Consider the following 27,654-nt stretch of genomic DNA (forward strand, 5'->3'; position numbering starts at 1 on the left):
TATTTGAAAGAAGTCAGGTAGCATATCATCCTTCAAATCATTTGCTACAAATATTACTAATATATATGATCAAAGATGAATAAAAATACGCAAATTAGGAAGTCAATTTTGTAGGAGATAAATTCTTTTATGAAAGTGTTGCCTAATACACATTTACTCGTAGATATTACCTCAGAGATTCAGTTGCATTTCTGCCGCTACGGATCGAGGTTGTTTGGTAGTGGTTCTTGTGTATGTAAGCAGAACTCCACTTGGTCAAGATGGATTAACCTGAAAATATTTAAATCAGCATCATGGATCATTCTTTTCGAGGTAAGACCAAACACGCGATTGGTGAATTCTCGTGTATTTGCAAGTGTTTTACGAAAAATACTCTACTAGCTAGCCTACTTCCTAGCTACTTGAGTTTGCTTCTACCGTAGCTACATACTAATACGGTAATACCATCATTCCATTTCCAATGAGTGAATGAATGATCCGTTTAATTAAATTTCTTCAAATTTCAACGTTCTCAACCAGACGAAGTACCATATTATAATCGCCGTATATCTTTTGTCTTTCTTGTAGAATTGTAAATCTCGTCTCGTATCTATCCTGCCCCACCGGCCACTAAGCCATTGATTAGGTATTTCGTTGTGTTGTACCTATTTGGGTTGGGGCTATTCCACTACAAACTAGTAAAAATGATCAAATTTAAGGACATAATGGCTCTGAATTTAAATTTAATTTTTTAAATGAAAGATTTCCATTTCCAACTTTTTCCCACAAGGCAATCATGACAATCTTTATTCTTTGGTGAGAGGCAATCTTTGGTCAGACACAACCATGGCAATATTTGGTGAGACAATCATGGCAATCTTTGGTGAGAGAGAATTTCAAAACCAAAGATTGTCTCTCACCAAAGATTGCCATGCCATGTTTTTGTCTCACCAAAGATACAAAAAATGTAACTCAGTACTCACTGCAGTGAGTGACAGAAAGCGCATTTTCTCCTCGATGAAAACATGAAGTCACGGACGGACAGACAGACGGGCAGAAGGATAGACGGACAGACGGACATGGCAAGCACAATAGCGCATTTTTTCATAAATGAGAAAATGCGCTAAAAAATAAAACAGTGAAAAGAAAACATGTCAAGACAATGTAATTATTATGCAAAATGATATTGCTAAAACTTTGCACAAGCACGATTTTAGCACATGTCACTGAAAGTTCTATCAAACGCTTATGGCTACATCAATCTGTCTGATTTTTGGTGGAGAGATGCAGAAAAAGGTAGGGAACGAATTCTGACCTTTCAAAAATTTTTAACTCTATTACTTTTCGAGTTACAGCCATTCAAAGTTGGGTATCGTTTTTTTGGGACACCCTGTATACACACATAAGGAATACATTGAAAATGTGAATGAAGTGTTTTCTTCTGCAAATCTTCAGTGCCTTCTTGCAAATGAATACCACATTGGCACTAGAACCTTCCAACTGTTTCTCATGTATGTACCATATACAAATATAATAATTATTCCCTCTATATATGAGTCTTTTGCTTTGTTATATTATTCACTCCTTTTGACACATTAGCTTCTTTCAACTGTTCATTTGTTAAAATCAATATAGTCAATGCCTGATGATGCACTTGGTGGCAAAATCAGAGTCATATCACTCTGCATGGTTTTCCCTTTTCAATTCAATTGTTGGCCAGTTCCTTTTCACTAAAGTCTACTGTCACTGTTGACTTTTTTTGGAGGCATGACCGAGGTTTATTATTACTGAAATGAAGCCCAAAAAGGCACTAAAATAAGATGGATGTGAACAGATAGGTATATAACATCTGATCAAGGCATGATCTTCTACACGAGTGTGTGTTATGTCTTCTGGGAAGTTGGGTCACATGCCTTGTAATTACGCATTAGTTCTTAATTAATTGAATATTTTTGTTTACAGGGGTAAATTCATATCTAATGTTTTTTTTATACATTCTCAACCCAAACCTTTACTAATTAAGGCTCTGCTTGTTTATTTGTCCCCTCAGGGGGGACTTCTGACGTGTGTCTGTGCTCGTCAGAAGTCCTATGGGATTTCGCGTTCCTAGGGGGATTGTTCCTGAGCGCCCCACCGCTGAGCTCGCGATGTCTGACTGCAGGTCTCAGTTGTGGGGTTAAGTTATTATGTAGGCAGGATTCCTTACATTAAGTTATTATGTAGGCAGGATTCCTTGCATTTCCCTTCTCTGTCTCTCTCGTGCGGGCGGCCGACGTCCCGTGTAAGCGACCTCTTGTTCGACTGTCTTCGTTTCTGTTGCTTTTCACCTGTCCCTCCTTGTCACTTCGTCTCTTTGAGATGCTAACGCTGTTTCCTTCAAGCCAGCTTCAGCGGGCTGGACAATTGAGACCTTCCGCCCCTTGTGGGTGATGAATAATTGAGACCTTCCACCTCCATGGTGATGTTCATCTTGACTTTCGGTGCGAGATAGCTAAATAGCTGAAGCGCTAGTAAACATTTGGCCACTAAACTAACTAACTAAACTTGTTTATTTGTTTCAGAGCTTGTAGATTAATTGGCTGGTTATTTATTCCTTTCTGAAAGAAGGAAATGATTGCATTGTTGCTGCCACAATTTTCTAAACTTTTTCACTGTAGAGATAACCGAGTTGGTGCTAAGTACTATCACTATTTCCATCCTGTTACAGCATGCATGAACGCTGCTTGCTCACAGCATACACCTGTTGTCTTGACTGCACAGCACATGCAAGCTTAATTCTTTTGGGTGTTGCTATAAAAGGCACATGCTTGGTGTATTTGTGCAGTTTTCCATTGCCAGTTGTATGGATACCTGCTTATGTTATTATGGAGCATGATGTTGTTCCCAAAGTTCATGTCACGCCAGGATACCTGCGCTGCGCAGGAAAGTCACCTCCCAAGCTGGCTCTGACCTAATTAAGTTGTGTGATGGATGTTATGCCAGTCCATAACCTGGATGCTGCCAGCTCTGGGCACTCGAGTAGTTGATGCTTGACAGTGTGGAAGAATGCATGACATTGGGGGCATAGGTCGAAATGAGTGCTGTCCAGGTGATGTTTGTAGGAGTATACCATAGCAAGAGATTGTGAGCACAGTGTACTCTGCTGAACTGCACCTGTCAGCATAGTTTAACTGCTGCTCTGTATGGCTGATGTCTGGTGGCATGTTGTCTATATGATATTGCTGATTGGTAGATTTGAGAGTGCGCTCCAGGTGAGACATGTGGGTGTGTATATATTCAAGTTGGCTGGGTGTGTGGGCGGGTGTAAGGTTTTATAGTATTTAGATAGTAGTTGTGTGGAGTGTTAGCTGTTATCTGGGTGCATGGGTGCATGGTGCCAAATGCTGAAAGTGATGGCAGAGGCTGAGGGAGTTGTGGAGTGCAGATGCAAGGAATTGGGTGCTTCCTATAGCTAGGTGTTCTTCCAGAAAAAGGAATTTGGTTTCTGCATGGACGTGGCTGGGTGGTGTGGTTCAGGTGCCACCAAGTGCAATGCTGCGTGCTGTGTTTTGATTGGTTTATAGGTGGTTGTGGAGTGAGGGTGAATTTATGGATACAAAGGCTAGACTGGCATAGTCCAGCAGTGAGTATATCTATTGTTACACTAGTGTGAGGCTTTATTTGTTGTGTCCAAATGTTGTTCCTGTGAGGGATCCAAGTGTGTTTAGCCTAGGTCTGCATTTTGTTTTTGATGTTCTGTTTGTGTGGCCCAAAAGACATGGAAATATAGGTGATGGTGACACCTTAAATCAGCCCTCTAGTACGGTAGTGTGATGTAAGGTTATACTTGTGTGGACCATGTGTTTTAAAGCGCGTGTTAATGTAATTGTGATGTATGTCTGCGTACGATGAAATTTAAATGTTTTCTGGTGGGGCTGGAATGTTCATGTAGAGATTGAAAAGGGTTAATGAGAGGACTGATCCTTGGAGTACTCCATTCGGTATGTTCTTTGTGTGCTGTGGTAGTGCCATTGTAGTGTACAAATGACTGTCTGCCTATTGAGTAATCGGCAAACCAGCATCTAGTGTTGCTATGTAGTGTTGTATTGTAGACTTTGTTAGTAGTAGGAGGTGCAGGATGGCATCAAAGGCTTTGCTAATGCCATTTGTAATCAGGAGTTTGCGGTGTGCTTGGGTGCTTGGAGTTGCCATCTTGTATACGTACGTTGTGTGTGTGGTCGGTGAGGAGTGTGGTGGTGGAGTGATGGGTTCTGTAACCGTGTTGTGTGAGTGAGAGGGTGAGAGAGGAATGTGGAGCGTGGTTATGGAGAGTGTGAGGAGAGGCGCTCCACAAATTTTCATGGTGTGCAGAGGAGTGTAATGGGCCTTTAGGATGCTGCTCCAGTGCGGGGTTTGTTTGTTTTCATGAGTGATCTGATTTGCCAGTTGTGATTTTGGCACATTTTTTGTCTGCCTTAGTGATGGTGTGGTCAATGTTGGTGATGGGTTGATGCACCTTGCCTTGCTTTTTTACCCTGCTGGCCTAAAGCTTAAAATTTGTTTCCCTCTAGACTACAGGATTCAACAATGTGCTGTGTGGATACAATCAAATTAAGATTCAACATGACTTCATTAGAGTATTATACATGGTTTTTCTAAATGATGGACCCTATTTTATAAAAATTTTATATATTTAAGTATAAATTTTGAACAGATAATTCAAATGCCAATTGAATGAGAAGGATTCAAGTTATTTTTACCTATTCAAATGCAACATTAGGCGTTTTAATTTTTTTTAGCTTTCTGAATTGGTCACTTCCTAACTGTTGGGTAGGACAGGTAGGAAATGAAAATCTGGCTCTGCACTCATTTCTTATTTGGTTATGTCAATGAAACTGTTAGCTCCATTTCTACCAGCAACTCTGTTTACGTCCCGCCTCTACCAGCAACTCTGTTTACGTCCCGCCTCTACCAGCAACTCTGTTTGATCTGAAGAACCGTATCACTGCTACGGTGCACTCAGTAACACAAGATATTCTTTCTCGCGTGGGGCGAGTTTGGCTACCGTTTAGATGTTTGCCGTGCAGCATGAGGGGAAAAATGAAATATTTCTAAATATGCAGAAAAATGTAAATCTGTTTGTTTTCATTGGTGTATAGATTAGTTATTTTGAATTTATACCTGAATAAATGCAAATTTATTAAATTGGGACCATCATTTAGAATAACCCTGAATATAAAACTGTCTTGCTGTATGTTGAAGTATTGGAGTTGATTAAGATTTGGCTTCAATTTATGACAATGATATTATATATTGGAGAATATTTGCTGAATCAAGCTCAAAATGTTTGCAACTCATAATTTGCTAATTTTATGCAGTTAAAGATTTTCTTGAGTATAAATCTTGAAAATTGTATTGTTGCTATTAAATTTCTTGTCAGCTAAACTTGGTTTTAGAAATATGTCCATTTGCATGGAGCATCATTGCCTACCACTTTAACATTCAAAATATGATACATTAGTGTAACCTAATGATATTCCCTAAGACAGTAGCACTGAATTTCTTATGAGATCCTATTGAATTTTGAAAGAACCTTTTACTTGAAATTTTGTGTGTCATGTTTCAGACTTGATAAGAATTACATCTCAATTTGATGTTACTTGCATATTACTCATAGTTATAGTTTCAGCTGCAAATGATGGATTCTATGCAATAGCATCTTAAAGTTAGCAAAAATCTGGCAAAAATAACGGCTTGGTTGCTTTCCGCTTCCTTATAAGGATTTAATGTAAATTAATCCTGTTTTTCTGTTCAATTTGAGTGGTAACTTATACAATACCAGAAGGACATCTTAATTTCTACCATTTTTTTATCCATTTTTTATGACCATGTTCAATAAAAATTTATCATTCAAGTAAATGCTTAACTTAGAAAACAGTCATGCTGCTCTCAATCATGAGCTCTAATGAACCATGGTTTAACTTCGTGTGCAGTTTGCTCAAGCACCTGTTGTGTTATGCACTCATTCCTGTTCTCTACTTCACATTGTCCAGGGTGTGTACAGGTCATGGAATACATGAAAAATCATGGAATTTGCAAACAATTGAAAATTTTTTTTTTTCTCTGTGCTGCGTGTGTTAACCCATTAATGCCAAGCAGTTCCATTTGAAACCAGTAGAGAAAGGATTCGTAAGAAAATTGTAAGATCAAATAAATATACAAGTGGATGCGTAGGTTTGATACACATCATGTACATATGTATTGTGGCAAGGTTTGGTTATGCTGTGCCGACTACTCTCTTTTCAGTTGACATTCAAAGATTACTAGAACCAGGTCATAAAGTCATGGAATTTTTTCCTAAATAGAACGCACCATGCATGATTGTCAGATTCTAAAGAATGACAAGCAACCATAAGACTACCATTTTGAAATTATTGGAAACTGTTTGAATGTCTGTCAGCTATTGTGCTCACATTTGACTGTAATTTGACCCTTAGGTAGGGCAATGCCTGTGCAAGTTTTTTTGCCCATTTTCTGACCGCTAACATCCCTGATATGGACTCTCACTCTCACTGCTTCAAAGCCAAATTAAGGAGCTTATTAATCTGAAGTTTTTATGTTTGTTTTGAATGTTATGATTTGAGTTTTACAAATTATCTTAGTTTTTTTGTCATTCTTTCTGCAAATGAATTTTTCACTGGTCATTTTAATTGACAACAATTTTCCCCAAAGGGTTTCTTTGATTTTAGTTGTAATCTTGTAGAATAATCATTTTTTCAACTTGATTAGCTTCTGAATTTTACATTTATTTACATAATTTTTGTTTTGCTTGATGTGATTTGTGATGCTTTCCTCAGCTTGTTTATTGCTATTTATCAGTTCCTTTTATCATGATATGTGCTATAAATGTTCATTTATATCAAGTGAAGCCCCAAGTCAATGTCAAAGAGGGTTTTTCACTAGAAATTTTCTCTCGAAATAACGATTGAATTTATTAACCAAAATACAAAGTGAAATCCGCCCAGTTTGTTCATGCATGCATGTTATCTTTTTCCTTCTTCAACCATCACTAAACGAGATGTTTTTCCTCTTGTTGCATTGGCTTCTTTTTCGTTTTGCATGTTTGCTAACTCCTTGCTTCTCTTCTTTGCACAGGCAAAGGGACCACAAATTGCACTGTTAAACCTCGCCTAGTGGCAGGTGCCAATTCTACTCACAAGCCCGACGAGACTCAAGTCAAATTAGCTCGTAATTCACCGACTTCTAATGCTTCAAGCTCAGAAATGCTTGAAGCACCAGAAGTTAAATATAGCAGTTTCCTCGACACGGTTCATGACAAGACTTTGAGTCAAACTTTACATCACAACAATGATGCTGATGGACAGAAAGGCAGCAATAGCAGCAGACATGCATCATCTCCTATTATACCTGAGGCTTCACATTCTCAAGGCTGCCTCAAGTCAAATAATTTCACGGTTCCCAATGTACGAAATTCTGACTCGATTCGTAGCGGCTCGCATGCACGCAATTTCCCTGGAGACTTGGATGTACCGCGGCCTAACGTTGTCTGTGCCCAAATGCCTCCTAATCATGCTGGGTTTAATAATTACGCTTTCAGGCCCGCTCAACCTGTTCCACAAACACGGGCCACTCAACTCACTCAGCAGCGGCATAATAATCATCACTCTCAAGCCAACATCCAACCATCATTAACCTCACCACCCTCTAATCACGCCCACGGTCACCCTTCACTGCATCATGATGGGGTGCCATATAATTCTGCTAGTCTCTACGCTCCAAAAAATGAAAGTTCTCATCATTCGACATCTTTTGCAGCTCCTCAAGAGAGGATTTACAATGCAAACGGCTGTGCTGGCGAATCCGGGCTTAGTTCATTTTCTCGTTCTAGGACCAGAAGTGTCTCGAATTACAACAAAGAAAATTCTATTTCTCCTCCTAATGTGCAGAAGCCTAATCGTCAGTTCAGTAATGCGCAAAATCAACCTAATCTTAAAGATAATGAAGAGACTGGTGCATCATCGCTGCCTGGTCAGAGGTCGCAACTTTCATGTCGAACTAAGTGGGCTTTGAGTAATGGTAACGTGGTGAGTCAAGACACTCATGCTGGCAGTAGGAGGGGGTCGCATGAGATGCCTAGGAACTTCCAACACTCGATCCTGCCTAGGCATTTCTCGCAGCCTCCACATACGGTGGCTACAGGGGGCTTTAATGCGTATTCCAACCAAATAGTTAGGCCAATTGCCCCCCGTGGTCCCAGACCTGCGTTTCCCGGCCAACAACCTGCAGGATTTTCTAGGTTCGGGGTACGCAATGGCCCTGGTTTGAATCCTCGCCCGCGTCATTCTGGTTATGGTTCATTTGAAAATTATGGTTCTGTTTCAACTTGGGAGCAGCAAAATATCTTGAATCACCAGAGATTCCATCAGAGATACAATGTTGATAACTATTTCTCCCGGGTTCATGAAAATGTCGACAACCAGTATGCCAATCACTTTCAAGGCCAGCATTCTTCCTACGGTAATGAAAAGATTTACAAGAGTACAAATAACTACAAGCCAGCCAAAACTTTCAATCGTGGTTCATCGATGCCTAATTCTCGTAACCACTCCCCCTTTCGCGATGATAAATCTCACTCGAGAAATTGTGCAGGTATACCTCACGCTCAGGGTGGTGGCTTTGAGCAAACCGAAGCTATGAGCCCTGCTGGGGCTGAAGCAATGAGCCCTGCTGGGGCTGAAGTTATAAGCCCGTCAGGGGCTGAAGGAAATTTACACGACACGCAGGCCGAGCGGAGGGACCGCGACTTCAGAGCACCTCTTGCACCCGTGGGTCCTCAGTTGCATGCCACGGCTGACAGCAATGAAGTGAACCCAGGCCTGAGAGGTCACAAGCATTCCGCTCAAGACGCTGGACTTGATGCTGGCACAAATCCAGGTATGGGACATACGTTTTTTGTATGTATTATTCCTGCATCATATTTGATACTAAGCTTCCATAAAAATCCTCGCTTAGGTTAATTTTTTCTTCTTATTGCTATATAGAAATTCACTTGTATTCCTGACGTGGTTATATGAACATTATTTAATTGATCGACTGTTTGCCAGGTTGTAATGGATTAAAACACCAAGCCACCTTCAGAATTCCTAACTTAACTGTATTATCTCGTTTTCTCTACTGTCTGAACATTTCACCTTCAAAAATGTCCGTTTTATTACTATTCCTAAATTATTCCGAAGAATTAAGTTGCTTCACTTATATTATTGTACTAAGTCTAGGGTGTATTAAACTATTAAAGATAAGCAAAAATCGCATAGGACAGGTCGTTGAATGGATGGTTTGATTTACTTCTGGTAAACTTCGTTTGCTTCTCGAATAAGTGTTGCACTGTCTGGATCTATTGTGCGGTATGTTTATAATTGAACTAATCTGCCTGATTGAAATTCCCTGATTATTTGATTTATTTCTATTTCAGTTTCTGCGAAATAGAAATAAATTAAATTGTTTCGTGCTTTTAATGTTGTCAGTTTTGTTTGCAATAATTTAACATGATCTCACACGACTCATCTCTAGTCCTTGTCTACCATGTTAAATATCTAGATTCGATTAGGTTGGTTAGTGTAGTAACGATATTGAAGTATTTCCACAGGGAAAAGTTTATGGACTTTTGGGAAATGGACTTTTTTCTCAATTTTTATCCATTATTTTTGTGATCATGAATTTCAAAATGCGTAAATCGTGTTCCGCCGTTAGTTATGTACCCTAAAGGTAATACTTTTCCCGCAAACCGTAGTCGCCTTCTCATCTTGATCAAAAGCCATTTGTGTTTGCCCTGAACCCTCGCGTTGAAATACAATTATGCCGTATCGATAATTGTTCGTTTCGACATCTATACGCTGTGTGAGAACATTCAATTCTCTGATGTTGGATTGTGTGGAGATCTCGTTTTTCTTTACATTACCATACCCACCGCGCGTTTTTTCGAGATGCATGTATTTGATATCAGCCTGCGCTCATCATTCACTTGATGCTCAGTTGACGAGAACTTCGGCTCTTTATAGCGGCGCCAGGAGGATACCCTGGTGTCGAATGGTGACCAGTTGCAACTTTGCTTTCTAATGCAACTCGTCTCACTTGCGCAACATTTCTGTTTTACGATACAAATGTGGCGGACATTCTGTAATTTGAACACAAGTTAAGTCTGTATTCATAATCTCATCTCATAATTTTGCCTGGCAATATACGACACGTGTAAATTGAGTTGGGGTTCATCTTTTCATATTCAGTCTTTAGCAAGAGACCCCCCTTTAACCCACAGTTTGCGTGTGCAACAATTACAGATGTCTTTATTAGTTTTGTTGATATGACTTGACTTGTGTAGATTTCCCAGCGAGAAATTTCGCGCGTTTATTCAGAGTCAAAGTTTTTATTTTATGATCTTATTGCAACATTGGTTGCCTGTCCACATTGCAGGTGGCGAGCCGTGCCTCCTTGGTTTGCCAGAACAAATCAGGCTCTTGTATCCTAATAAAGGTTGGTGAAAATTCTTATTCTCGTACAATTCAAATCTTATCTACGTAATTTGGAAAATTTCTATGAGATGAGGTTTTGTTTGCATTTCTGCCACTACTCGGTTGGATCTATCAAAATGGTTCAGGTAATTTTAGATCATCGACAACACTGGTATTGTTTGCTACTTGCAGTATTCAGGGCTGTAGTTCGGTTACTAACATGGCTGGCTTCTCTGCTTTTGCTCCTCATATCGAAAACCGGCTAGTCGCTGTTCCTGTTCCTGTCTTCTTGTTATTGGTTACCGTTTGGGAATTAGCTTCCTCTGTGTGCTTTTACAGGTTTTGACTTGTACAAACATCACTTAGAAATATATCAGGCTGCTGCAGAACGATATTTTTACTCACACTAACTTCCTGTCGAAAAATTATTCATCTAGCCGTCGGTTTTAAGGAATATAATTGTGTGATTGATTGCGATGGATATTTTTATGATGTGTTATTGAATTACATCTCCTCGCAGTCATTTTATAATGGTGAGGGCTCGAAGACTGTGTTGTCCAATTCATTGAAGATTTGTATATTTGGATGCTGGCCGCAATGATTTTCGGGCCTTGAGACAGAAAATCGATTATTTCCTTCCCGTTATAGTCTCGTCGTTAATTTAGCCACGTAATTTTGCTTCTGAATAATTTTCGTCTTCTATTGGTTTGAATTAATCTTCGGTAGTTGTAATTTTCTCTCTTGTCTTGACTTCATTTAAAAAAAAATTGGTTTAATTTTATCGTTTCAATTATTAGGTTTCGCTTAATTTTAATTTGTATTCGTTGCTTCATTACTTGCTGTGAATAGTGGTTAGCATTTGTTGACATGTAGCATTTTGCTTTTTCTCACGCATTGAAATTGCTCTTCATAATCTTGCACGTTAACTTCTATTATAACTTCTAAACGGGCATGGCTTTAATTGTCTCTTTGCCAAAGTAACTGGCATCACCCATAGGTGCTGATGCTATATCATATCAATTGATATTCTCAACAATCCAGCATTATATTTCATGCGCAAAGTCAGTTAAAACCAAGAGAAAATTGTCAATTATTTTTTACAAGCCTATAATTGAAATTTGAATCTTTCCCTTTACAATGCAAATGGGGCTTCGATTGATATGATGAACTTCTAAAGTGTTCACGCTGTGGAGAGGCTCAAGCTTCCATCGCTTAATTTAAGCTCTCTAACATGAAATACTTGAATTTTAAGTAACCAGTAATTATTTGTAACAAATTGAGAAATTCTTTAATCCGTTTCTACTCCTGTCCTTCCCATGTTTGAAGAAATGCTTTACAACATACGAGTTTATTAGCTGTGCCGTGATAACATGTGGTGTCGTGCTATCAGTTAGGTTTGATGTTTTCATTCATTTCCTTACTAGGCTAAATTTGTCTTGAATGGACATTCATATTATCGGTATTCAGGCCCTTATTAGTCTTCGTAAAACTTGAATTTTTTGTATGATGGGACTTAATTAAATTAAGGTATAACTGGGTCTTTTTATTGTTCCGTGGTACTTCTTTAGTTTTGATGTTTTCTGCACATCTTCAATCCTTTGATTGGGCTTTTTTTATCGTTACCTTCTAGTTTTCTGCAGATATTTTGTTACAATAAATTTCTATTCTACTTGAGTCAGAATTATGTAGGAGCCTCAAAATGTGTACTTTAATTTTCAGGAGGCAGCTTCATTGATGATTTTTTGCATTGATAATGAAACCTGCCGTTAGAAAAACCGTCTCATTTCTCGTACACAATATGGCCGGCTTATTCATGTATCTAAAAGTTGCTAATGCAAATATTGTTTCTCATTTTCTGTTTGTTGCTACTTGTATGGATTCTTGTTGCTTTTGGCTGTTCAATGCTGTATTAGAAATGCCATTGACAGTTTCTACATCAAATCATTGACAGATCATAAATGATTTCTTTAGTCACATGCAAGATATGAATTCGGAATTCCACTATGTTTTCTTTTTAAACATTTGTTTCGCAAGTTTCATGCGTCTCACTTTCATTTTTTAATGCTTACTCAACCAATTTGCGTTCATTGTTGATTACTTTGCAACTTTTTCAACCCCTTTAATGTTTGGTTTTTTTCCACTAATGAGTTACGGCCGTGGTTTGATTTGTACCGCACTTATTTTTTGTTCGTTTTGCTTGTTTTAACGCAATTTTTTTTCGTATTTGCATTTTGTTTATTTTCTAACACGTTTTTCGTTTTGTCTATCCTTCTGCTCTTGGCTCATTTTGAACAGCACCTTACTGGCCGGACATTGTCAACTATAGTTCGATGCTCGGAGATGTCTGCATCACAGCGCCTGAAGCAGTCTCTTTCATTTTGCACGAAATGAACAAAGGTATAACAAGCTGGAGAAAATACAGCGTTGTGGTCTTCGTGGTAAAAATACTTTATGCTGATTTCATGTAGTATATGACATTACATGTAATAACGTTTACTGGAATTTGCTTTGCTTTTTCTTGATGTACCAATGTTTATCAACACAACCCAATCTTTGAAAGTCTTCCTTTCGACGCATTCCAATTGTCAAAGTTTTCGTTGTGATTAAAATTAGAGATCCATTACAATGTTTACACGGTACTTACATGTTCAAATGTCAACCTAAATTCCGGAAGTTATTTTAATCCTCTTTCTCTAAGAGGCCCTCAATATCAAATTCAGGTAAGTTTGTGTGCTTGTTTTCTTGTTGCTTATGAAATAACCAAACAGCTCTCGGAATAATAATTCACTTGAATGAGAGAATGGCGTGACATAAGATCGATCGCTGTTTGACCCTGTGCTCATGCATCTGTGATGTACATATGAATGTGTTAGGGCTTAGTTGAACGGTAACAGCACCCATTTCTAGGTTGACTCAATTGGTGCATCTTGCTTGGGCCATTATCGTGGGTATAGTGGCAGGTTCAGTTTTCATTAAACCACGGTTAGAGTAAAATACTTAGATGCACGAGACATCACATTAAATTCAATGTGATGTCTTTCTTCAATGAAAGCTGCAGCACTTGTTCACATTCATTGCTTGACAAATAGGCAGCTATTAGCTTTCAATACTGGGACGAGACACAAGATGCTGCTTTCAAGACGTCGTTCCCACTGCTCTCTAGAAACGTTCTTGCAATTCTAACTCTGATTATTTCTTGAAAGACAACATATTTAATAAAAGTATAATACGTAATTGCAAAATAACGTTTAATCCATCACCTCTACACCATTGATTAATCAGAGTGTACATCCTTCAGTTTTGTTTGAATGACGATAAGGAAGGATGAACTAACTTAATTTTAGGAGTGCTACGAAAAACCGGTGTGGGTGAAGCTGTTGGTTTGCCTTTATAGATAAGCAAGCTGTTTCCATGTTCTTCTTGAGATGTCGATATGTTATGTGTGCAAAATAACATCTGTTCCGTATGCTTATGAAAAGACACTCTGAAAAAAAACTAGTTTAGTTGTATGCGTTAACGCAAACTACGATGACTCGTTGAATTATATTCTAAGACGCGAACGAATTTTATTTTCTCGTATTCTACGAATCGCGATTAATTAATTTCGCTTTACATTATCTGATTATTTCTTTTCTTATCACTCACGCGACATATACATGCTCCTGGGACAAGTCCCAAATGTGGCAATGACAGTCAAATTCCCACGATTTACTTGAACGACAAAAAACGCTGGTAAGCCTTATTCCGCATGTCCACCAATAATATCGCTGGTCTGGCGACACGTAACTGAACCTGGCGCTCGTTGTCCGTAATCTAGGCCTACGTACGTACGCCTGGTCTACTAAACCTTGCGTTGCTGGAAGTGCTGCTGGCTTCGTTCTCCACAATTTGAGATAGTGGATTCTCGGTCGTTCAATACCACGTGTATTATGATCTATCTTATTATAATCCATCTTATTATGATCCATCTTATTATGATCTATCTTACGATCAGTCACACTTCTGACGAGCGGTAAGCTTATGATGCAGTGTCTTGCATCCCACCAAGTTAATGCATGGTTCGCACTTGCATTAACTTGCAAGCTGCGGCGGTCTTCATGCTACGTATCCGTTTCATAAACCCCGTCAATGCTAGGCCGCTACAACGAAAAGATCGCTTGAGGAGGGGTACATCATTAATAGTCCTTGAGTCGCGACAGGCGAAGAGCACCTAAATACACTCGTAGGCATCGTTTCCATTGCATTATGCCCTGAATTTTTGTTCCCATATTCAACTCGGTAATTTCAATTATGCCCTGCGTTCTTGTTCCCATATTCAACTCGGTAATTTCAATTATACCCTGCGTTCTTGTTCCCATATTCAACTCGGTAATTTCAATTATGCCCTGCGTTCTTGTTCCCATATTCAACTCGGTAATTTCAATTATACCCTGCGTTCTTGTTCCCATATTCAACTCGGTAATTTCAATTATGCCCTGCGTTCTTGTTCCCATATTCAACTCGGTAATTTCAATTATACCCTGCGTTCTTGTTCCCATATTCAACTCGGTAATTTCAATTATGCCCTGCGTTCTTGTTCCCATATTCAACTCGGTAATTTCAATTATACCCTGCGTTCTTGTTCCCATATTCAACTCGGTAATTTCAATTATGCCCTGCGTTCTTGTTCCCATATTCAACTCGGTAATTTCAATTATACCCTGCGTTCTTGTTCCCATATTCAACTCGGTAATTTCAATTATGCCCTGCGTTCTTGTTCCCATATTCAACTCGGTAATTTCAATTATACCCTGCGTTCTTGTTCCCATATTCAACTCGGTAATTTCAATTATGCCCTGCGTTCTTGTTCCCATATTCAACTCGGTAATTTCAATTATACCCTGCGTTCTTGTTCCCATATTCAACTCGGTAATTTCAATTATGCCCTGCGTTCTTGTTCCCATATTCAACTCGGTAATTTCAATTATACCCTGCGTTCTTGTTCCCATATTCAACTCGGTAATTTCAATTATGCCCTGCGTTCTTGTTCCCATATTCAACTCGGTAATTTCAATTATACCCTGCGTTCTTGTTCCCATATTCAACTCGGTAATTTCAATTATGCCCTGCGTTCTTGTTCCCATATTCAACTCGGTAATTTCAATTATACCCTGCGTTCTTGTTCCCATATTCAACTCGGTAATTTCAATTATGCCCTGCGTTCTTGTTCCCATATTCAACTCGGTAATTTCAATTATACCCTGCGTTCTTGTTCCCATATTCAACTCGGTAATTTCAATTATGCCCTGCGTTCTTGTTCCCATATTCAACTCGGTAATTTCAATTATACCCTGCGTTCTTGTTCCCATATTCAACTCGGTAATTTCAATTATGCCCTGCGTTCTTGTTCCCATATTCAACTCGGTAATTTCAATTATACCCTGCGTTCTTGTTCCCATATTCAACTCGGTAATTTCAATTATGCCCTGCGTTCTTGTTCCCATATTCAACTCGGTAATTTCAATTATACCCTGCGTTCTTGTTCCCATATTCAACTCGGTNTTTACCATGTGTTTGCAGAAGAATTTGCCATGTGTTTGCAGAAGAATTTACCATGTGTTTGCAGAAGAATTTGCCATGTGTTTGCAGAAGAATTTTCCATATGTTTGCAGAAGAATTTACCATGTGTTTGCACATTAATGTCATGTTATTTTTGCAGATGAAAGACGTTGAGTACCGAGGTACGGGTCCAAGCAAGAAGTTGGCCAAGCACAACGCAGCGTCCGCAGCTCTGGCTTCCTTCATACAGTTCCGTTACGCTGATAACGTTGCTCAGGCCTTCTCAACGCACAATCCTGGGTAAGATGAGTTTACAACTCCCGCAGTCGAAGAATTTCCCTGTATTGTCTCTCAGTAGGTCGCTTCTCTCATTTGTTTATGGATGCATGAACAGCGTCAATCCTATTCGGAAGCGCAGGCCTGGAAGTTAGCGTTTATCAATACACATGTCCGAAACGTAATAATTTATCCCTGCATTAAAGTCTTCGCTTGATTGACTTTAGCGCTTGTCATTGGTTTCAGTAACGAATACAATTTTTCTCCATAGCGTCTTTGTTCTCAGTACAGAGAGTTCAGTTGCTTACATCATTTGCCACTATTCGCACCGATTTTGATTTTATTACAGCATTTATTGTCAATGAAAAATCGCTGCACATTCCAAACATCAACAACAAAACATATTGGTAGCTTTAATTGCTTTCCGGTTCATCTAGATTCCACTTATTTCATGATCAATTTCACAAACAATCCTTCGAAGTAATTTAAATTAGTTTCTTCCTTTCAATCCTGATGAACAATCCTCGTCTTTGTTGGAATCACTGAAGTAATATCCATTCCTTATCTGGAAAAAATTAATCACCGACGTGCGATAATTAATTTTCATATTCTCATGTGCAATTTTTCAATGTCAGTCAGGCTCTGCTCTCGCATTGCCCTGTTGAGTAGTACCGCTAATGTCAGTTTATATGTCATTGCGTTTTAAGCTGTGTATTAAAAGCCATCAGCGGGATCATGAAGCGAGGACTCAGGCCCATGATTTTTCATTTTGATTGAGCTTCGGTGGCATCAAATGATAGAATAACTTTAGCTTCGAATCCTCGTATTCACTCTAAGCCGTTTGTATACTTTTTCTCTTCGCAAACGACGATAATGTTGCCATTGATGTGTGCATCCAGAAATGACAAGTTTCCTAACAGCTATAGTTCGTGGCGCGAGCGGCCTCCGATGGCCACGGCCTACAGAACGCGAGATTTTGTCTCGCCTGCGAACACTCCCATGCGTCGGACTTCGTGGGGCGATGTCGCCACTACTGCGCGCCCGCAAGCTTCTAAATCTGCAACCCATTCGCCCTCTGAAGTGCGTGAACGAGTTGTCGATCCTGATGTTTGCAATGGGGCCCAGTTGGGTGGGGATCCTCCTAGAAGTGTTGAAGTGGCACATTCCGATGACACTCGGGTTCCCGAAGAGCGTCTCGTTGAAGCAATAATCGAAAATAATAATCGTGCAGAGACTTGGAATAGCTATAACCGGTCGAATACTGTGAAAGACTTGTATGCAAATGGATTAGTAGTCCGTGAACGTAATGAATCTAGTAGTGCTATTGCTGCCAAGGAAATTCAAGGCTCCAGCCAGGATTCGAAGACCGAAGATTTAGAGGTCGCTGAGGCTCACAACGCACTAACAGATGTCGCTGGTGGACCTCTCGACAGCGAGGTTGTCAAGAAGAAGAGGAGAAAGAAGAAAAAGCCTCTCACAACCGATGTATATAACGAACAAATTGTAAGCGAACCGCTGACACAAGAAGGGCAAAAAGGAAGTAATTTCAAAAAAACGAAATCACTTGAAAATAAACTGTGGAATGAGTCGCAAATAAATAACTCTGATTCTGTGGTAGTTACTAATGGCTCTACATCGCTAATAAATGAACCGTCGTTGACCAACAAGGACAACTACAAAGCTATGAAGAATTTTGAATTAAAAAATGAAGAAACTTCTTGGTGAGTTAGACTCATCTCATTGGCAGTTCTAGAAGGCAGTACAGCAACTAAAGAAGTAGTTTTTATGGCGGGCAAATACGTCGGTAATGCATGCTTTTTTGCAGTGTATTGCTGTCACCGTATGATTTTAACCATGTCATTTTTTTTATTCATTTTTAGTACTGACTTCGATATATTGTGGTTCCTAAATGTATAAATAGCCTAATCAGATTTTAACTTCTCATAGCAGTTATGTCGTTAACTGCCTGATCGAAGTTCTTGATAAATTGATGTTTGGCATTAGACTGTGTGCTGGGTTTTAGTTAAATTCTACGAGACATTACTGGTTCATCTAAGCTCTCTCTTTGTGGGCTCAAATCATGACCGCGGCGAAGATTTCCTGTTTCTGTTGTGACTCTCGCTGATCCAATGCGATGACGCTACAGAATCTCGCTTTATTCACATTACGTGGAAATTCGTACACCCATAATATCTCTATTTTAATTCTGATCACGTGTACTCGTGTCACAAGTGTTCATGATTACAATGTAAGTGCAAAGTCTTGATGGTGCTAATGCATTTGTTGTGCTAATTATAAGAAATGACCGATGCTTGTAAATATTCATTTTACCGCTGACGATTGTACGTTGTATTTGATTTTTAATTTATTGATTTGACAGAATAATGGAAATGATTTAAATGAACATTAGAGTAATTGTTTCTATTAGATAATCTTATTCATATTAATTACATGTGTACAATCAGTATTAACGGTTAGAATCGGCATTTTTTTGTCGTGCACCGATTAGGATTTCAGCGAGAATTGCTGAAAAATCTTTGGAAAACTTGAGGGCTTGATTGAACACTCGTCTTCCGAAGATTCTCAACTGGAAAGCTTCAGTTCTTTCCTAGTTCAACTTTCTCTACTAACGGGAGTAATTGCTATCAAGTATTTTTGATGCTAATAATTTTTCTCTTTCTTGACCGTTTAATTAAGTCTTGCTTGAATTCGCTAATTAAATTTTGTGTAGAGATAATGGTAATTTTAGCATGCGCATATATTATTGCTACAGTTCTCCAATTCTTTTATCCCTAGGCATATTATGTGGTGGGCGTAGAATGATAGAATTATCTTTTATTTAAGTTATAACTTCTTGTCACCAACGAAACCTTTGGAATTACTGAGGAGTTGAATTTTTACGTCGAAAGTTTTAACCTCATTCGGGTCCTCCTGAAGGCCACGGCCCATACTTTCAAAAAAAGTTAAGAGATCGTAAGTTCATCAGCCAATCATTGATGGCTTTTCAAGCAAAATCCACCAATCATAGACAAGAAAATAGAGCTTAAGTACTTACGTTCACTTGGCGAGTTTTGAAAGTATGGGCCCTGGAAGTGAACACGCTGACGCGATCTCATCGATCTGACCGTGACTTGATCTCAGTCATCCTAATACTGATGTGATCGTCGGTGATGTGATATTTTAAATATAATGTTGTAGTATATTGAATTAATCAGTTCATCGCCCACACTGAGCTTAGATATAAGTTTACTGGCTATTTACTGCTGCTCTGCTATTGAGGCGGCTGGTAATTGAATAAAAGTAGAAGTGTTGTGGTGTAGTTTTTGCTGTCACGATGTAAATGTAACGAGGGTTGCACTGGATGTTGAACGGCGCCCTCTCTTGTTTGCCCTGGCAGGGATTTTAAAATAAAATCTTGTCTTATTTTATTCAATATCTGTGGTTTAAAATGATTCTGTTGAGACAATGTAATGTGTATTAATAACATAAATTGAGTGATACTATATAAATCAACTTCAATGCTGGGCTGAGACATTAAGGAATATATTAATGAGCTTTTATTTATTCATAGTAGCTGATTCATAGAATAGATGATAATTAACAGTATATAAATCATTGGTGTTTTGTAAATAAATATTTATTTTTGCATTTATATGTACTATTAATAAGAAATTATAGTAAAACCGTCCAAAATCTTCATCTGATGGGATGCTCTCTGTAATTCAATGTTCTTGCCCCTTAAGAAGTCTGAAAGTATTTTTAATAAATATTAAAATGATGGTAATAAATAGATAGATGGTAATAAATATTACAATCTGTCACTGTTGGAAAAAAGTGAAAGTTGTAATGTATAACTTGGAACAATTGCAATTTCTGAGCAGCTTTCCTGCTTCAAATTTGGAAAATTAACATGAAAACTGAGTACTGAACAGCATCGTGTTCAGCACACCAGCGCATTTATAATGATTGTTATGAATAACTCTTACCTTATCTGTAATAAGAATAATAGTGGACTGTTGTATACAATACTGATACGAGTCTTGTTAACTTGTCTATAATAAGAATAATAGTGGACTGTTGTATACAATAGAGTCTTGTTAACTTGTCTATAATAAGAATAATAGTGGACTGTTGTATACAATACTGATACGAGTCTTGTTAACTTGTCTGTAATAAGAATAATAGTCTATTGGTGTGTCGACTATTATTAAGAATACTGATATGAGTCTTGTTAACTTGTCTATAATAAGAATAATAGTCTATTGGTGTGTCGACTATTATTAAGAATACTGATATGAGTCTTGCGCAGCCACGGCGTGACCACGGACTTCACTGAAGACGACCGCACTGAGAACTTTGACGGCACTTTCGACTCCAGGACCACGACTCACAGGGGCGTGTACATGGTGAGATCTTGTGTTGACATGGAGCCAGTTTATTTTGATATTCATCAGTATTTCAATTTCATTCATTTCCAGATTAGTTTCAAATGAAGACCATTGACATATTTTATAATTTAAATGGTATATATTCTCATAGAAGCTCGAGCTCGTAATTGGCTTAGAGGAATTTAGATTAGCTCGGCTTTGCTTTTAATTTTGTGAGCGGTAATGAATTTAGCGAGTAAATTAGATCTTCAGTATGGTTCGGATTTGGAATGAAATAAATTTACTACAAGTATGATTAATTTTTGTAATTTTTGAGTAAAACTATGCTCAGGGGCTTGCCTTCAACTGTGAAATCCGTAGGGTATATTTATACTCTTACTCACATAACTTAATTTCTAGGGGTCGAGCGCGACCGCGGATAACTCAGTGACGGTACAATACCGAAACTTCGGAGGCGTTGCTGTTCCTGCACATCCGACGTCCTCCTCCTCAGAGGTTCCCTCGTTCTCGTCGACTATAAACACTTCCATCTCCGAGGTAACTTCCAGCATGCCTGCCCACACCGCTGTCGCCGCAGCTGACGACATTACAGCCGCTGCTGCAGTCGTGAGCAGCGGCATGACAGACATGGAGGCCAGCAGTGGTTCAGCAGCAGAGACTGAGTCTCCTCTGGCCATGAGACTCTCCCGCAAGACTCTTCGTGGGCAACGTAGCCGTTCTGCTGCAAGTGGCATCAACTCCTCGGGTGGCTGTAGGGACAGCTCACGTAGCAGCAGCAGCGGCGACTGCTCAGAAGCTGGAGCAGAAGCTATGTTAGGAGGCGCATCTTCATCAGTGTCTCCAAGCTCCTCCACTTCTGCGCTGGACCAGTCTAACGGCGTTACCCTTCATTCTACCAAAGCCCGAAGTGGTGCCAGCAAACGGGCCCAAGTTGCCCAGGCTTCTGGGGTGAGCAAAGTCTACAACGGGCCCACGGTCACTGACAAGAACCCTATTATGTTACTGAACGAAATGCATGGCGATTGCGAGTACACATTAGTTAGGGAAGACGGCGAGCCTCACGCGCGCGTCTTTACTTATGAACTGCGCTTCGACAAGAAGCTCTTCACTGGCACAGGTAATATTATATATATTATGAGATATTATATATATATATGGAATTATTGTAAGATATTAAATATCTTCACCGACACAGCTAATATTTCCATCACACAGTATAATCACGTTTGAACATTATCTTAGACCATGAAAGATTTTTTATATAATCGTACGAGTTTTTATTGCACCAATGAAATCCAGTAGTTGTACTGGTAAACATCACTAGTACTAGAGGACAATTGTTCTATTTATAAATGTCATTTCTGTAAACAGTGATCCCTTATAGAATTATAACTTTTGTCAAACTATTTCCGGTGATCGTTCATCATTTGCTATTTCGTTTCTTCCTATTGCATTTGTAATTATTAGTCTATTTCCCACCTTGCAATTATTAGTCTATTATTAGTCGCAACCCTTGCTGTTATGTTGCTAGTCGTTAATAGTACCACTGTAGTCGTTAATAGCAAGAAGCAACCCTTGCTGTTATGTTGCTACTTCACTCTATCCTGGTGCCACTGTAGTCATTATAGTCCTGGTGCCACTGTAGTCGTTATTGTCCTGGCACCACTGTAGTCATTATTGTCCTGGCACCACTGTAGTCATTATTGTCCTGGTGCCACTGTAGTCATTATTGTCCTGGTGCCACTGTAGTCATTATTGTCCTGGTGCCACTGTAGTCGTTATTGTTGCAGGCAACAGCAAGAAGCACGCCCGTGCAGCGGCTGCTCGTCAGGCCCTCAGCGTGATCTATGGCGTGGTGGCCAGCAGCTCCAACAGCACCTTACAGCAGACGCAGTTCGGCTCCTTGGTGCATCTCCAGATGCCTCAGACCGTCGCTGATAAAGTTGCTAAGTGAGTAACAAGCATCAGAAATAATTATGAATGATACTGTAAGCGATTAGGTTCTTGAGTGTAATTGCTCTGAGCCTACCATAATTTATATTTTCACTGTTCAGGCTTGTAGATATGAGTAACATGTGGCAAACACGATTCTGAATGAAATTGTTAAGTTAAGGTTGCCAAGTATCTTGTAATAACTTGATCAGGTTCTTCACCAAGTCAGTTTATAAAGAGTTTTCGTCGGAGTATTAGTGAAGACTTGTTCCCACAAGCATTTATTCAAATACAGTTTATTTACAGCACAGATGAATAATAGGTTGAAAATAACATACGGGACACGCATCTGAATAGGCAGGAGGCTAACTAACCCGTCGCACACACTACCACCTTCGAGGTAACCTTCGGTCTTGACACTACATTATGGAAAACCCGCTATTTTGTTAGAAATAGTCCTTACATATCTACGATGCTGCATGTTAGAATAAGATGTTAGTGACTAAATTCATTGATAATAATTAGCTCTAATGTTGAACATCTGCGTTTTGTTCTTATTTATTCGAGACGCAAAAATCCTGAAAGTTTGATCGCGATTTGCGATAAAAGGCGAGTCTTGTTTTAACTAAGGTGAAAATCTTGAACGATATCGAGACGAGAGGTCGCGAGCAAAATAGGAGTTTACATTTACTCCTAATTTACATATTTTTGCAGGATATGACGATTCATAACATTATAGTTAATCTTTAATATGAAATTTTGATAACAAATTTTCAGACATTTCTTAAACTACCTTGTGTTAGTTTCAATTATTTATATGAAAAATTATTATAATTATTTATGTGATAAATTATTTTTTTTCTGTTTATCATGTACTAAAGGTCATATCAAAATAATCATGGATTTAAGTTTTAAATACTCAATCCACGCATTCGGAATGTCTGGTTTTGTCCCGTTCCTTAATGTTTCTCGCCGTATACCGAATCGTTGTCGTGTCCATCGTTTTACATCTGCTTACTAGCGTCTCAAAGAATCTTGCAAGCAATTTTCAAATTTTTTAGGTAGTAAATCAGTGTCATACTTTCTTATTTTATCTAGTTGTCTTTGTCTTGGTCATTTCTCGCCTCGTTTTAGATTAATTTGTAGAAAAAACGATTTAGAGACGTAGTGGTTCATTTACTGTCTGTACAGCATCAAGTATCTAGTTCATTATTACATGATTATACTGAAGGAATGATAGGACTGATTTCCTTATACCAGTACCTAAAATTATCATTTATACGTTACAATTAGCTTGTATTTCTACAAAATCCGTTTTTAATAGTCTCTGTAATTAGCTGCATTTCGTAATATTTCACCGTTCTCAAAAAATATTTATTATTGCGTCCGTGATTTTAATTGTATATTTAATTCCATTTTGTTTTATTCCTAGACTCGTGTGCGAGAAATTCATGGAGCTGACGAGCAACAACCCAACCATCGCTAAACGCAAGGTACTGGCGGGCATCGTGGTCACGGACGACGAGGATTCTGATGCCACTTTCATCCTGAGCGTCAGCACTGGCACCAAGTGCATCAATGGCGAGAGACTGAGCATTAGTGGCCAGTGCCTCAACGACTGCCACGCTGAAATTGTGTCCAGACGATGCCTTGTTCACTTCCTCCTGGCCCAGATGGAGCTCTATAATGCTATCATTAGCGGAGGTCAGTTCCTCTTAAATCTATTGATGTCAGTTCCTCTTTATCTATTGATGTCAGTTCCTCTTAAATATTGATGTCAGTTCCTCTTAAATCTATTAATGTCAGTTCCTCTTAAATCTATGTAAATCATCTGTGCGTTTAGTCCTGTAGTCTAGTTGATTTTAGGTGTTTTGGAGTCACGATAAATTCGGGTTTCTGCTATTCACTCATCCCTGATACGGTTGTTTGGCTGGAACACAGCTAAAAATCCCCTATGTATTAAAAATTTTGCGTTTTTTAACTATCGCGAGATCGTCTGTTTGCAAATAATTTCATCAGTCAATTGTTTTTCCAGAGATGCCGCCCGACACACCGTGCGTGATAGAACAGGTGCCCGATGACTCTGAGTATAGACATTTCCTGAAGGTGAAGGACCGCTACAAGTTCCACCTATACATCAACACGGCCCCTTGTGGGGATGCCAGAATATTCTCCCCACACGAGGAAGAAGCTGAGGTTGCGGATCCCCACCCCAACAGGCAGTGTCGAGGTCTCCTCAGGACCAAGATAGAGTCCGGCGAAGGCACCATACCTATCAAGGTACAAACCTGCTGGCATTTACCTTTATTTTGGCTTAGAAAAAGAATAATCATTCCTTTTTCTTTAATTTATTATTATTGCTCTATTGCCATTTACGTTGCGATTGTTATCTGCCAATCTATTTCGCAATCAATGACGATTCGGCATCCTGCACTTATTTGATGACATAGAAAAAACATTATAGCAGAAATCTTCCTAATTTACACATGTTTGTAACAGTTCTATTCTTGCTTATATCCCGCGTTTAAGTCGTCAATGATATATTTCACCTTCTCTTAGGTCACTTTTTATGCATCTGGCAGCTGTGAAAAGTTTCTACACATTGTGCACACCCACTTGATGCATCTGGCAGCTGTTAACTTTCTACACATTGTAAACAACCGAGTTGTGAATAGTGGTTCGGTTTCATAGACTTTGGAGAAGGCAGAGATGATGAAACTGCAGTGCGTCGTACTTTTACTTAGCAGGCAGGTAATAGTGAAGTTGCATGTGAAGCATAAAGCTCTCTAATGCCGACTCAGACCGAATAGAAAAGAAGGGGGTAAACCGGTAAACAAAGTAGATGTAGGTTTAGTAGTAGTAAGGAGTAGTAAGGATTTAGTAGATCTCCCTACAGTGGTATTTTCGACGAAAAAAATATCATGAACATAAATTCAAGATCATATGCGACAGCGCCCAATGCGCGTTGCTTTGCCAACTTTTCAGAGGCTTACTAAAGTATTGTAATAGATTGAACATACATCGCAGTAGTTCTATTGATTATATGACCACGTTTTTCAGAGCGTTTTTATTGCATTAGTTCTATTGATTATATAACCACGTTTTTCAGTGCGTTTTTATTGCAGTAGTTCTATTGTTATATGATCACGTTTTTCAGAGCGTTTTTATTGCATTAGTTTTATTGATTATATGACCACGTTTTTCAGAGCGTTTTTATTGCAGTAGTTGTATTGATTACTTAACCGCGTTTTTCAGAGCGTTATGCGGACGCATTGATAACAGTCTGGAGGGGCTACCCGAGCCATTCAAGATGCACAAGCCCAAGATGAACCAAGGAAGCAGCGTTGAGAGCAGACAGCCTCAGAAAGCGCCGTCGCTCTCTCTTAACTGGGATTGCGGTTAGTCACTTTCCTGCTCCCATCAAGATTTTTCTATTATGCATTTAATTTCCATGCATATTTGAAGTATTTCTCGAGCACATCCATTATATTTTTTTCTTCGTTTACACTGATTCGGTATTACAAGTCCTTTGTTCGAGTTAATGTTGAAATTTTTTTCATAAGGAATGCATAAATGAAGTGCAACAATATAATCGCAATTTCCTCGTGCAGTAACCGACAACGTTGAAATCCTGAACGCCATGACGGGCAAGCAGGAAGGGGAACAGACTTCCCGGCTGTGCAAGCGTAGCCTCCTGAAGAGGTTCCTAAAGCTCGTGCAGAGGATGCCTCCAGGCTCAGGCCTTACCTTCTCGGAGGCCACTGAGTCTCCCTATGATGGCATCAAAGCTAAGGCTGAAAAATATCAGGTAAGTTTGATTGAAAGTCTTTTGATTTAGATGTAGCACGTCAATAAGTAGTTGCTGCTGGATAAAATGTGCCAACTTTTCACAGTAGCAGTCATAGTGATTTCACAGGAATTCCAATATTTTTAAAGTCATTTCTGACTTGAAGCAAAGTAATTGGTGTCAATTCTTTTAAACGAATATTTCAAATTTAAACTAATCTTTAATCAAAAATTGACATCTTGAATGGAACGTACTGTTAAATTATAATTTCAACTTTGTGATGTTATTTTGTGTGTGCAGGAGAGCAAGCGCATCATGGTTCAGGGCTTCAAGCAAGCCGGCTGTGGGACGTGGATCAAGAAGCCTTATGAACAGGGAGACTTTTGTGTGAGTTCGAACGAACTCACCTCTACAATAACGTACGCTGTGAGCGCCGCTAAGGCTCTCATTACTAATACTACTTCGGGCACACTGTCTACTAGCGACGTCTCGCACTCGAGCAACACGTCTACACTCGCTGACCCTGCTGGTGCTGGCGGCGATAATGTGGTGGATGGATCGGAGCAACTCTCCAATAGCTGCTATCCTGAAGATGATACTGTTGTCATTTCTGGAGAAGCACTCGATAGAATAGAGAGAAATTCAACCCAAACACCGTGTTTGTCCGCTACAGCATCCGCTGCGTCAACCTCTACAGACACATGTGCAAGTGTGGAAAACACTGGAAGAGGCAAATCAATGGCTTTCGTTGAACCGATCGTCCCAAGTGGGAGATCTGCCAGTTTCAGTGGCATATCACGTGCTGCCTCGATGTCGGGTTCTCCCTCCGCTATGAAATCTGCGAGCGTTTCCTCCGTTGATAAACCCTCGTTGGGCCTTGGTGCGTCCTCTGCATGTGGTGACAAGCCTACTAATAGAACACCTAAGTCGAATCCTGTTCTTGTTAGTGGTGCTTGTAACGCTAAGGCAAGAAAAGGTCAAGACGCTTCCAAGCGTTCCAGTCGCAGTAATTACAGTATGGAAGCCCTGAGTGGAATTAGTAATTCGAGTTGCGATGGGGAGCCCCATTCTCCCATGTCGTACGCCGCTGTACTTGCCTCCAAGCGCTCCTAGGAAAGATTATCCCTTGGTCTTTGCTTATAGTCCATTCCTTAGGTTGTAGTTACCATTAGATCAACTTACTCCTGTCCACGTGATTATTTTTCAAATCAAATGCTAGCGAACACTAACATTAGTCTTTCTTCTT

The 27,654-nt window shown here is 39.3% G+C and overlaps 1 protein-coding gene across 1 annotated transcript; it reads left to right on the plus strand.

Moving 5' to 3' along the window:
• The first annotated feature begins 259 nt into the window (after positions 1–259).
• On the plus strand, positions 260–27,634 carry LOC108675996. The gene is made up of 14 exons (XM_047880051.1): positions 260–312; positions 7,114–8,913; positions 10,450–10,509; positions 16,139–16,325; positions 17,222–18,022; positions 20,611–20,707; positions 21,089–21,806; positions 22,480–22,639; positions 24,054–24,325; positions 24,657–24,901; positions 25,313–25,344; positions 25,877–26,019; positions 26,233–26,429; positions 26,709–27,634. The coding sequence occupies exons 1-14, from the start codon at positions 294–296 to the stop codon at positions 27,519–27,521; spliced, it is 5,544 nt and encodes a 1,847-aa protein (XP_047736007.1). The 5' UTR covers positions 260–293; the 3' UTR covers positions 27,522–27,634.
• The last annotated feature ends 20 nt before the right edge of the window (positions 27,635–27,654 follow it).

This window comes from Hyalella azteca, unplaced genomic scaffold (genome assembly GCF_000764305.2).
Source record: "Hyalella azteca isolate HAZT.00-mixed unplaced genomic scaffold, Hazt_2.0.2 contig4534, whole genome shotgun sequence".
Classification (NCBI taxonomy): Eukaryota; Metazoa; Arthropoda; class Malacostraca; order Amphipoda; family Hyalellidae; genus Hyalella; species Hyalella azteca.

Excerpts from the sequence above, each read along its gene's own strand:
- LOC108675996 (XM_047880051.1), top strand. Across the intron at positions 16,326-17,221 it reads TTCTCAACGCACAATCCTGG|CTATAGTTCGTGGCGCGAGC; the intron begins GTAAGATGAGTT and ends GTTTCCTAACAG. Across the intron at positions 26,020-26,232 it reads CTCTCTTAACTGGGATTGCG|TAACCGACAACGTTGAAATC; the intron begins GTTAGTCACTTT and ends TTCCTCGTGCAG.